We start from the raw sequence: 12,582 nt of genomic DNA, 5'->3' as shown, positions 1-12,582 counted from the left end.
GGATAAAAGTGGTTGTGATCGGATAACAAATGAATGTGGTTATATGGACTTTGATGTGATGCTATTGGGGCTTCACTGTTTAATTCAGGGATCAGGAACCAGGGGCTGCTGCAGATACTGGATTCCATCTCATCATCCCCAGTCACTGGCCTTGATGGATGGGCCTGATGGTCTCGTAGACCATAACGTCACAAGGACACTTGTTTGGGGATGGCTGTTTTAAGATTTTCAGGTCCCCCATTTCCAGCTATAGACAGCGCATTGGACCAAGTCGATGCATGTGAAATCTCAGATTCCTGACTATTTCAGGTTGGTTTGCAAGAAAGCAAGTTGCTAGTCCTTGTGACTACCAAGAGTGCTAGGGAGATTTTAAAAGCAAAAGGAAGCTTTTTTATTTTATTTTACAACAGAAGCGCTTATAAAAAAATTGAGGTAGCAAGCATCGTCATAAAAAAGAGGGCTTTCCCCCTTCTCTGTCAGATAGGTGGGGATTCTCTTTCCATGAAGCCAGCTTCTATGGCATGCATTATCAGGAAAAAAAATGATGTTGTGTTTCTTGTGTGAGAAATGTTTTACTTGTGTGCGAATTCAATCCACACACTTGTCATTTTAATCAGCTAAACCGTTTCAAGGCTTCTTTGATCTCTAAGCCTTATTTTACCACATAGAGATTTCATATCCTAGAGGAGCGCAAGGGATTGTCTTGTACGTTCAAAGAGTTAAACTTGGGAGGGCAAGGGGAAATCTGATGGGATCGCTTGTTCCAAATTTACCTTATCCCCCACCCAACTGTCTTAAGTGATTCCCAAACAAACAAAATGTAACCACTAAAATCAACCCCAACGACAGCAACCTTTTTGACTTGTAAGTTCCTTAACCCTGGTAACCTCAGCTATACACAGAATGGGATTTTGCACATGTTGGACAGAAACAAGCGGATCAAGCCACGGCCGGAGAGATTCCAGAACTGTAAAGACGTCTTTGATTTGATCTTGACGTGCGAAGAAAGGGTCTATGATCAAGTAGTAGAAGGTAAGGAGCTGAAAGTTGTTTGCTTTAATGGCAAGGACCAGTATGCTATGGTGCCAGGGGTGGGGGAGATGAATATGGCCCCCTGGACTTTCCTATCTGGCCCCTTGGGCACTCTCTGGGCCACAGCCCTCCTGGAATTCTTCTAACATAACTGGAATGTGTCCTTGAACTGTTCATCCCTCTAGCTTGCCTGAATAGAGAGAGGGGGGGTGTTTGTGTGTTTTGCCTCTGGCCCCCGGAATGCTCCTTGTAAGGGAAGGTGGCCCCCGAGCTAAAGAACATTCACCACTGCTCCTTAGCTGTTGGCGTATTGGACTAGGCCGCAAAGATTTTGATTCAAATCGCTGCTCACTTCTCAAGCTTGCGGTGTGACCTGCAATCAGTCGCTCTTTTTCTTTCTGGCCCACTTTGCAGGGGTTGTCGTGAAGATGCATTTGCTGGAGGGCAAATTTTTCACAGAGGCTGGGTGGCCATCTGTACTTGTGTTGCAGAAGTCCATCAATCAGGGGGTTGGTCTCATCTACCTTTAAAGACCTTTCTAACTCAAAGCCTCTTTATGATTCCAGACAGGGTTGAGAGTGGGCAGTGGAGACTGCCTACCATTCCCCTGAACTCTCTGAAGAAGGGATGGCGTAAAAATATGGTGGAAACAATCTGGGCTCAAACTCGGATGGGGTTGTGTGTTTTGTGGTTCAGCAGAAGTTTCAGAGAGAGAATTCTTCCTGGGAACTACAGACCTAGGAAGCACCTTTCCCCCCCCAAACACAGTTCTGCAGTGGGACCAACGAAATGCAAATCCAATTAGGTTTCTGCAGTGACACTGCATTCCTGTTAGTGCATCATTTATTCTGCTCTGCTATCCTGCTGTTCCTCCAAAGAGGCCTGGGAATCTATGCATTGGATTATTTCTGCTTCACCCTTGCATCAGGCTTAAGAGCCGATTATTGGCCAGCTCTTGACTCATTGACTTTTGTGGCTGAGCAAGGATATGGAGGTAGGCCTCCTTGGTCCAGCAGTCTTATTTGCCGGGTGAAGTCCCAATGGCAGCTTGCATATCCCCAAAACAGGAGACAGGAGAGAGCACGGATTTGCATCCGGTCTCCATTAATGAGCAGCTTCAAGGGCCCCTCCTCTCCCTTTACAAACCACGCATGGGACAGGCTGCTCTTCAAATAGAGGACTGCCCTCTGGAAAGTAGGCCATGTGGCCATCTTAGGTCTGGGCCTTCCTCACAATGGAATGGGCCCATTATTGTCCCTGCACATTCGTTTGCCCTCTCCCTGAGTTCATCAGAAGGGCCTCACTGGGTCCAAAGGTCTGTCTAGTTCCGCCTTCTTATATCCCACAGTGGCCAATGAGATGGCTGCAGGAAGGCAATGGCCCTCCCTCCCTGTCACTCATAAGAAGTGCCCTGCAGATAACTGGCATTTGGAGGCACAGTGCAGAGGGGGAGAACATGCCCACAGTGACTGGTAGGCCACCCAGCACTGCCCATACAAAGAGAGTGAGGCCAGCAGGCAGCCATCGCAAGGGGGAGGAGAAAAGGATGGCCTTGTCTGAATCACAAGCGGGAAAAGACACTGTTGCACTTGCGGGCTTCCCATAGAACAGTGTTTCTCAAACTTGGGTCTCCAGCTGTTGCTGGACTACAACTCCCATCATCCCTGGCTAGCAGGACCAGTGGTTTGGAATGATGGGAGTTGTGGTCCAACAACAGCTGGGGACCTACTGCCATAGAGGCCCCTGTGGTTGGCCAAAATAAGAACAGGATGTTAGACTAGACAGGCCTTTGGCCTGATCCAGCAGCCAGGCTCTTATTGTGGCTCTTCCTCGCTTTTTAAATTTAAACTAGGCATTTATACAACCCCCGTGCAGCAACTCTGGCTAAGCCTTAAAAACAAAAAAACCCAGCCTGGTTGGTGGTGTTGGCAGATCTGCCGCTCATCGTCTCTCCAGCTCCCTGGCTTTGCCTTGCCCCCTGCTAGGATGTGGCAGATCTTCTTCAAAGTTAGGAAGCAGCCGAGCGGACACTGTGGTGTCTCATAAATAAAAAATGCCCGGGGGCAAGGTGGGTTCATCACCAGCCAGACTCTGCCTTCACTCCAGGGCTGTCCACTCAGTTGCTGCAGAGCTCAGAGTGCATTACAGGGAGCCGTCTTGGAGCCTTCGCCGGTTTCCTTAATGAGTCGCCGTGCCGAGAGATGAATGAAATCTTCACTCTTTGCTTGGGGGGAAGCTGTCCTCCTTGAGACAGAGGGTTCATTTTGCAGCAGTTGGGGAAGGCGAAGGCCGTCTGCTTGCTAATTTCCACCTTCTTTACCCTCTTCCCTCTCTCTTCTGAATGCAATTCTTCACATAAGTGGCACAGGAGAGAGCCCGAATCCCTGCTGGCAGTCCCTGCTATGAACAGATGATGAGATTTTTAAGCTGGACTGGCTGCCTCGCTTTGCTTGGCCTGATCTGCAGGAAACACTGTTCAGGGAGGGGGAGGGGGGCGGTGGACCAGTTTCTGAGCTTTACATTTGCAGGTCAGCATCTTGAGGCTCCTTAACGCTGCCTGGGAAACCGTGTCTCTTTGGCCGTGCCGGATCCGTGTACGTGACGGCGTTGTCTGCACACCGGTCTTAAAAATAAGCAAATCTCCTGTCCTGCTGTGGGTTCCGTTGGCGGAACAAGAGAAAATGCAGTTATATTAAGAGAGATGCAGTACAACACAAACCTAGGCCCACATTCCCTTCTCAGTGCCCTTCTGGGGGCTGCATGCAAGTGATAGGCAAGGCTTGAGACAAACGTGGGCCGAGCAATGAATGTCAGTGTGTTACCTTTTTAAAAAAACAGTAGGCTGGTTTCTACGCTCGCTCTTCTCTATTTACCTGGATGAGTAAGAGGTGTTCAGCGCAACTCAAGGACATCTTCCAGCCAGGCAGAAGCACTCCAGGAGAGTTTGGAGTAGGGTGTTGCTTGGGGCCCAAGGGCCAGAGTTTATAGAGGGCCACATTTGGTTTCCCAATCCTTGCATTCAAAAGAACCAGCCAAGTGGCCACCAGATTAGAAGCCTCAAAACTGGGATTCCACCAACGTCCGTGCTGCTGTCAGACCCAACGCAAGGAGTGTTTCTTCAAAGAGCCTGGGGAAAGAGGCCTTAGCTCAGTGGCAGAGGCCCTACTTTGCCCAGGGTTCAGACTCCCAACACCTCCTGTTTAAAATAGTTTTGGCAGCAAGCCGTGGGAAAGAGCTTGCCTGCATTTGTGGAGAGCCACTGGCAGTCGAGTTCCTAGACAGGCAGATTGCGGACTTGTCTAAGGCCACTTCCTGCACTCCTTTGCATTATTTTAATTCCAGTCGCCCAAGACATGCAAATGTTGCTCCCTTCCTTCCCCTGATGTAGCCTTTGCCAACCTGGCAACCCCCAGACGTTGTTGGACCCCCAACTCCCCATCAGCCCTGACGGTCGGCCAACACCGGCTGGGGCTGATAGGAATCAGACTCCCAACAACATCCAGAGAAGACACGGGTTGCCTGCTGCCAGTTTGAAGGCTTGATTTCGACCTGCACCCAAAACCACTTTTCTTTGTTTTTGCCCCTCAGACTTAAATTCCAGAGAACAGGAGACATGCCAGCCTGTACATGTGATCAACGTGGACATTCAGGATAATCACGAAGAGGCAACGCTGGGAGCTTTCCTTATCTGCGAACTATGTCAATGTGTAAGTATTTTTATTTTAACCTTTTTACTCCAATTTCCTCTTTGGGGTACCAGAGGATGCCTTTCTCCTGTGGTGATTTTGAACCCTTGCTAAGTCCTTCTGTTCCTAAGAAACCTCTGTGAAGCTCACAAACGGGGTGAAAGCGAAACGCTTCCCCTCCTTGCTGCTCAGGTACACTGCCCCTGAACATGGCTGTTCCATTACTCGCTATGCATAAAGACACCACCTGGACCAGCAGCCTTGCAGTAGCCGGCCTGATCCCTCCAGGACAGTGGCCTTCTGCTGGTGAGTTAGGAACCACCAGTGGGCCGCTGCCGTGATCCAAGGCAGGCTACAACGGGAGCACTTCTACCATGCAAATTCTGAAGCAATGGGCCCCCCAATGCATTTGCGCTGGCTCTGGAAAGGTCGAAGGTCTCTGCTCCAGCGTAATCTGAAGCCAGAGGCTACACCTCCCTCCCATTCATCCCCAGCATCTGCTTGGGAAGTTCAGATCGCACAGCCAGTTCTTACCTTTGGCAGCCATGTGTGTGTGAGAGAAAGAGCGCTATCTCGGCACACATGCACAAAATCATAAGGCAAACTGCCTTCCTTCCTGGGCAACCTTCCGAGGGCCGCTTGCCAGGGGCGGCCGCAGCCAGATAATAATAATTATTATTATTTATTATTTATACCCTGCCCATCTGGCTGGGTTTCCCCAGCCACTCTGGGCGACTTCCAACAGAATATTAAAATATAATAACCCATTAAACATTAAAAGCTTCCCTAAACAGGGCTGCCTTCAGATGTCTTCTAAAAGTTTGGTAGTTCTTGTTCTCTTTGACATCTGGTGGGAGGGCATTCCACAGGGCGGGTGCCACTACCGAGAAGGCCCTCTGCCTGGTTCCCTGTAACTTGGCTTCTCACAATGAGGGAACCACCAGAAGGCCCTCGGCGCTGGACCTCAGTGTCCGGGCAGAACGATGGGGGTGGAGACGCTCCTTCAGGTATACCTGACCGAGCCAGAGAGTGAAAGCAGCTGGAACACCAAAGGAGCAGCTCTCGCCTCTCTATCCTCTGCCCCAGCAAGCAAGAGGCATTGTCACGGTTTCAAGGGCGCTTTCTATCCAGGCCAAAACACTCAAGGAAAGGTGCCGAGCAGAGCCACTAGGAAGGGTGCCCAGGGAGAGAGGCAGCTTGAAGGGCTGTGTTTGGCCCCCAGTTCCCCACCCCTGCTGTAGAATCTAGGAGGCAAGCATGGAAGTCCCTTCCTTCCACTGCCCGTTGGCCATTGACGCACTATGCTCCGTTCCAGGGTGTTGCTTGCTCTGTGCGCAATTTGAGTGAAGGGCGTTGTATTTGCAGCCACCATGGCTTTTTACCTGCCCAGCCTGCCATTGTGAGCATGTAGGGAATTAAGGCGAAACCCCGAACCTTGAACGGAGCTGAGGCATCTTCTCTGCTTCAAAGAGAAGAAAAGAAACCAGCTCACTTCTGTGTTGGGTTTGTTTTTTGTTTTTAAAGTGGGTCAGCCCAGGGCAGACTTGGGAATAGAACTCTCCTCTCCACGGGGTCCCACTCCTGCGGAAACTAGGCCACTCTGCCTGCATCTGAATGGAGCATCAAGGAAAATGAAAGAAAGGCTTGAGCTCCTTGTCCGCTTGTCAAGTCTGGAGGCACTTTGTTTGGGCCAAATGGGGAAAGGCTGCGTTCACTCCCGGTGGTGTGTGATTTGCATGTGTGTGTTTCGAAGCAGGTCCAGAGGCTGTTAGATTATATAAAAAGAGTGGTTTAGAGCCATGCTCTTCAACCTGGAAACCTGGTCTTTCCAGATGTTTCAGAACTTCCATCACCCCAGCCTGCTTAACCAGTGTTGGGGCCCGCGGTGGCTTGGGGGACAGTCCTGGGGTCTGTTCCTTTGGCGAAGCTTATGCGGCTTTCTTAGGCATGGGGTTAGCCAACGCAGTGCCTTCCACATGTTTTGGAATGCCGTTCCCATAACTCCTAACCTTTGGCTCTGCTGGCTGGGGCCGATGGGAGATCATGGAATTGTAAGAGTTGCAAGGTGCTCCTAAGGGTCATCTAGTCCAACTCCCTGCAATGCAGGAATCTCAGCTAGAGCATTCATGGCAGACGACCATCCAATCTCTGCATAAACATCTGAAGGGCACCATGTTGACTATCCTAGGCTTAGAGCAGAGGTGGGAGTCCTGGGGCCTTCCAGTTGTTCCCATAACTGCATCCTGACCATTGGCTGGGGTTGGCCCCAAGCCCAACAACATCTGGAGCATCACCGAGTTCTCCATCCCTGTTCCTTAGTAGATCCAGGGTGGGGAGCCTTTGGCCTTCCAGGTGTCGCTGAACTACAACTCCCATCAGCCTCATCCACCATGGCCGTTGGCCCAGGACAGTGGGCATTTTAGTTCAGCAACACCTGGAGGGGTTTCCCCGCACCTGTTTGAGATGATAGCATGTGGTCTTCTTGTAGCAGACATCGTTTCAGAAGAGGTGTCTGCCCTTCTGGTGCACAGGAAAAGTGCTTCTTTTAAGGCGGGTGGCAGCGGGACTCCTCTTCTTCAATGGGTGCTTTCCATTGGGGTTTTTTTTGTTTGCACTGCTCTTTTTTTGTAAGAGAACAGAGCAGCACAACCCTCCTTTCAAAATAAATACTTGAGCCCTAACCCTTCCCCTCTTACCTGTTTGCTTCCAGATACAGCATACGGAAGACATGGAAAATGAAATAGATGAGCTGTTACAAGAATTTGAAGAGAAAAGTGGAAGGACTTTTCTGCACACGGTCTGCTTTTATTAAAAGCACGCCCACCTCTTCCTCTTAGGCCTTACTTGCGGATGAAAGAAGCATGTGTTAGTTCTGAATCTACTGGACTGTTTTCTCCCTTCCTCTCGGAGAAGTCGACTTAACAACCTCTTTCATTGTTGCTGTTTAATTTCTCTCCCCAAACCAACCCGCGCGTGTGTTCGTTTTTTGTTATTTTTTAAATTGTTTGTGGGATGTTTCCACGCAGAAACACAAACGAACTTTGTGTGTAAAATGAAAGGAATTCTTTACATGAAACGCTGCTTTATTTAAGAGATTTTTTTTAACGAAAAAGAAATCAAGGTTTTGTTTAACTCTTCCCCTATCTCCTGTCTTACCGCCTCCCTCTCTTGGATGCCCTTCTTTAATTGTTATAAGTAGGGTTTTAATTATAAAGAGAATATATGCAGATGATATCATTTATATTTTCCACCGTAAATATCTTATTTCAGGTGTTGGGGGGCGGGGGGCGGGGCGGCAGTGAAGGGGAGATGCTTTTCTTTTAATGCAACAGAACTGAACGGCTGGGATATGCAAAGGTATGAATGGGACAATTAATATCTGTATAATATTAGGAATGAAAATTGGAAGTGTCCAATAAATATAAACTGCGCCATTTCTGTCCTGTTCCTTGTGTTCATATAGAGATGTCTAATATATCTTCCTATATACGTAAACATGAAGGTTATCGTCGCACAGCCCCCGTTGGAGGAATTGTAGTGCCACATCGCAATCCTAGAAATGAATGAAGCTGGGGTGCGGTAGGGGAGCAAGACTGAAGACAGGTTGCACAAGAGCGACCACGGCATGAGAGTGGGATGAGGGAGAAACTGATGGGGAAATTGGTGGTTTTAAACAATGGCAGGTGTTTGAGAAAAGTACCTTCATAAAGTGGCGTATTTGAGGGTTCTGCATCCTGTATCTTCACACGAGGCAATGAGGAATGGAAGAGGCAGAAGTTTGAGTACAGTGAGAAGGGAGTTACACTGTAAGGAAAACAGGTGACTATTTTAAACAACAGCAGGGACGGAGGGAAATGGAAAATGTGGCAATTTTCAACAATGGCAGAGGTTTGAGTAAAGTAGCAAGGAGGGGACGTGACAGTTTAAAACAAGGCTTGACTACAGTGAGAAGGAAACTGAAATATGTCCTTTTTTGGTGTTAGCTTTTGTGTTGTACCCATCTCTGCTTTCTCTCCTTGTTAAAACGAGTTGATTCAAAACAAATCCCTCAATGTTTCTCCAACTCCTGCTTTACTCAAACTGACGTAGTTTGAATACAGCTAGAATGGAGGCACACTGAAAGGAAAGAATTTGACTGTTTTAAATACCATTTAGTGTTTGACTAAAACTCATTTGTTTGCTCCAGGTTTGCAGCCTTTGGAATTACCATTATGCTTAATTCACTGTGAATTCTGCCACCCAAAGGTACCTTATCAAGATCCGTTCTGACCTTGGGACATTTCAAGATCGGGAATCCTTCCAACAGCAACAAATACCTTTCAAGATAAATTTTGAGAGTGGCAGGCATGAGCATAAAGTGATGAGCTGTCCTAATTTGTTACAAGAACATGGCAACACTCCACAAACTTAATGGATTATGCTGTGTGTGGCAGGGGGAAGGGAATCCTACAATGGGCCGGATAGATAGATAGATAGATAGATAGATAGATAGATAGATAGATACATGGCACTTGGAAACTTTATACAGTGGTACCTCAGGTTAAGTACTTAATTGCTTCCGGAAGTCTGTTATTACCCTGAAGTGTTTTTAACCTGAAGCAGACTTTCCCATTGAAAGTAATGGAAAGTGGATTGATCCGTTCCAGACGATGAAAAAACACCCCCTAAAACAGCAATTTAACACGAATTTTACTGTTTCACGACAACATTGATCCATAAAATGAAGGCAATAATCAATGTGCTGTACTATAAAATAAATAAGACAGTATTTTAGATGAAAAAAATTAAAATTTATTTCCAAACTCACTGTTTGGAGGGGCTCAGGGTCCTCTTCCACAATCACAATCGGCTTGGCTCCCGGCATTCGTGGAGGCCTCAGAGAGCTCCTGCGGCTGGAGCCCAGTCGCAGAGCCTCTGCAGCTACCGTGGATGTCGGGGCTTGGCTCCCTGCATTCGCGGAGGCCTCCAAGAGCTCTGTAGGCCCCGCCAATGTCCGGGTTTGCCTCCAGGCAGCAGCGAGGCCTCCAAGAACTTGGACAACTTACTTCCAGGTTACAATCATTCTTAACCTGAAAAAACATAAGTTGAAGCATTCGTAACCTGAGGTACCACTGTAGTAGTTTGTATGGTACACATGCCAGAATTTTCAGCCTGGGTTTCTGAAGGGACACAAGTTGCCAATGATAAGAACGATTAATAATACTAGGCATTTGCAGAGCCCCTCACTTACATTAACTTGCTGCCACTTTACAACAACCTTGTAAGGTAGGCTGGCTGAGAGCAGGCTGAGCTTAGTGGAGCAATGCCCTGTTCTCCCCACTGAATCGGCCTCCATTGGGTGATGGGAAAGGCCTGCGCTTGTTGAGATCCATGGAGAGATTCTGCTAGGGTAAAGAGCACAGGACTTGATGAGCAGATAACCTCTCCTAGGGGTTGGGGGAGAAATTTGGTTGGGTTCGCATTTTCATGTGGAACTCCCTCGTTCCTGAAACGAGAGGACCAAAACAGAACCGCGGTTCAAAGCGTGTGCTTCTCCTAAGGTTGCAGGTGCAGTTCTCCAGCCAAACGATGTCTCCAAAGAACATCTGTTCATGCATAAAGTAGTGAAAATAGGGCATATATTGGGAGAAATTTGCACGCAAATGCTGGTGAATTTCTATCAGGACATTTGGTTTAAAACTGAAGTTTGGAAACAATGAAAAAGGAGAGAAAATGAAACTGACAGATTTGACCCATCTTTAGCCTGACCTGGTATTGGACAATTTCTTGGGCTCCTGAATTAAGAGAAATAGAAAAGGTACTATTTAAATATATATGGATACAGGTTGAAGAATAGGGGAGTGTGGTCTGAGCAGAGTCTTGATTCTCTGGATAAAGTTTTTGAGATTGTTGTGTTTTTAAAGAAACACACTCCAATTTATACACCGAATCCTGGCTCCGAATGATTCCTGTTGCCAGTTAATGATATATTTCTGCTTCTAATGACTGAGCATCCTTGATCTCCGCTGTTCTTTCCTAATTTGGGCTCTGGACCAGTGGCTTTTGGCAAGCCTGCTCAAGCTGATCCTCACATGATCTGTGCTCGTAGTTTAAGGACAGGAGGTGGCAGAAAGGGGTTCCTGACCTACAGCTTCCTTCTCTGTGTTTTCCAAGACTTTCACTCAACAGCAATTCGAAGAGGCTTGACCAAAATTCCTGATAGCTGTTGAGGTTTGTGTTTGTATTTATCTGTAATAATAATAATAATAATAATTTATTATTTGTACCCCGCCCATCTGGCTGGGTTTCCCCAGCCACTTTGGGCGGCTTCCATAGAAACCAAAAATACACTAAAATATCACAGATAAAAAACTTCCCTGAACAGGGCTGCCTTAAGATGTCTTCTGAATGTCAGGTAGTTATTTATCGCTTTGACATCTGATGGGAGGGTGTTCCACAGGGCGGGCGCCACTACCGAGAAGGCCCTCTGCCTGGTTCCCTGTAGCTTTGCTTCTCGCAATGAGAGAACTGCCAGAAGGCCCTCGGCGCTGGACCTCAGCGTCCGGGCAGAACGATGGGGGTGGAGGCGCTCCTTCAGGTATACTGGGCCAAGGCAGTTAAGGGCTTCAAAGGTCAACACCAACACTTTGAATTGTGCTCGGAAACATACTGGGAGCCAATGTAGGTCTTTCAAGACCGGTGTTATGTGGTCTCGGCGGCCGCCCCCAGTCACCAGTCTAGCTGCCGCATTCTGGATTAGTTGTAGTTTCCGAGTCACCTTCAAAGGTAGCCCCACGTAGAGCGCATTGCAGTAGTCCAAGCGGGAGATAACTAGTGCATGCACTACTCTGGCAAGACAGTCCGCGGGCAGGTAGGGTCTCAGCCTGCGTACCAGGTGGAGTTGGTAGACAGCTGCCCTGGATACAGAATTGACCTGCGCCTCCATGGACAGCTGTGAGTCCAAAATGACTCCCAGTCTGCGCACCTGGTCCTTCAGGAGCACAGTTACCCTATTCAGGGCCAGGGAGTCCTCCACACCAGCCTGCCCCCTGTCCCCCCAAAACAGTACTTCTGTCTTCTCAGGATTCAACTTCAATCCATTAGCTGCCATCCATCCTCCAACCGCCTCCAGGCACTCACACAGGACCTTCACCGCCTTCACTGGTTCTGATTTGAAAGAGAGGTAGAGCTGGGTATCTGGGTAATATCTGGGTAATATTTATTACCCCAACCCACTTCACCAATAGTGACCCAAGGCAGGCTTCAACAATGCAGTATTGAGGTATATAAAAAAAGATGAAAACATTCTGTGTCATGTCCTTCCCCTTGCCATACATGAAACGACAACCATCTGGTGCTTCCGACATATTGTAAAGACTTATCTTTTTGTCCAGACTTTCCTTGACCCATAGGACTGGACACTGATTTATATGAGTGAGCCCCTTGACTCTCCAGTTTTCTATCCTGTTTTATTGATTTTTAGGCTATATTTTGTTGTTGTTGTTGTTGAAATGGATCATGCTTTCCTATTGCATGTAGCCTACACCGCTTGGAGATTTTAAAATATATTAGGTGGTTTAAAAAATGCTTTTAAACAAAACAAATAAATACAAATAATCGTCAAAACAAATAAAACGGTTCAAAATGGAACAGAACAATTTGAGTTTTCTACCACTCAGTGCACAGCCTTTGGAAGCAATGCACCTAAATAAGTCCTGTCCATTAATTTTGATGACTCAACTCTTGAGTAGGATTGACGTTTTTTATTCTTAGTTATTAAAATTTTATACCGCTTTATACTCGCGGGTCTCTGGGCGGTAACAACATAAAAAACATCATATAGAAACAAAATACATAATCAAAATAACGCAGCCCAATAAATTCA

General features: G+C 47.5%; 1 protein-coding gene and 1 long non-coding RNA gene across 2 annotated transcripts in view; one reads left to right on the top strand and one right to left on the bottom strand.

The window, feature by feature from the left end:
• Positions 1–8,152, top strand: part of SSU72 (SSU72 homolog, RNA polymerase II CTD phosphatase) — a 50,501-nt gene extending 42,349 nt beyond the window's left edge. Inside the window, exons 3-5 of the mRNA XM_083629019.1 lie at positions 893–1,032; positions 4,621–4,739; positions 7,429–8,152. Coding sequence (XP_083485145.1) covers positions 893–1,032; positions 4,621–4,739; positions 7,429–7,530 — 361 coding nt within the window. The 3' untranslated portion in view covers positions 7,531–8,152. The remainder of the gene's footprint in view (positions 1–892; positions 1,033–4,620; positions 4,740–7,428) is intronic.
• The window catches only part of LOC310769645, a 53,766-nt gene that overhangs the window by 17,795 nt on the left and 23,389 nt on the right, over positions 1–12,582 (bottom strand). The gene's annotated exons all lie outside the window — the stretch shown is intronic.

This window comes from Podarcis filfolensis, assembly GCF_964270895.1.
Source record: "Podarcis filfolensis genome assembly, chromosome: 8".
Classification (NCBI taxonomy): Eukaryota; Metazoa; Chordata; class Lepidosauria; order Squamata; family Lacertidae; genus Podarcis; species Podarcis filfolensis.
Note: the sequence above shows the minus strand (reverse complement) of the source record. Positions and strands in the feature narration are given on the sequence as shown.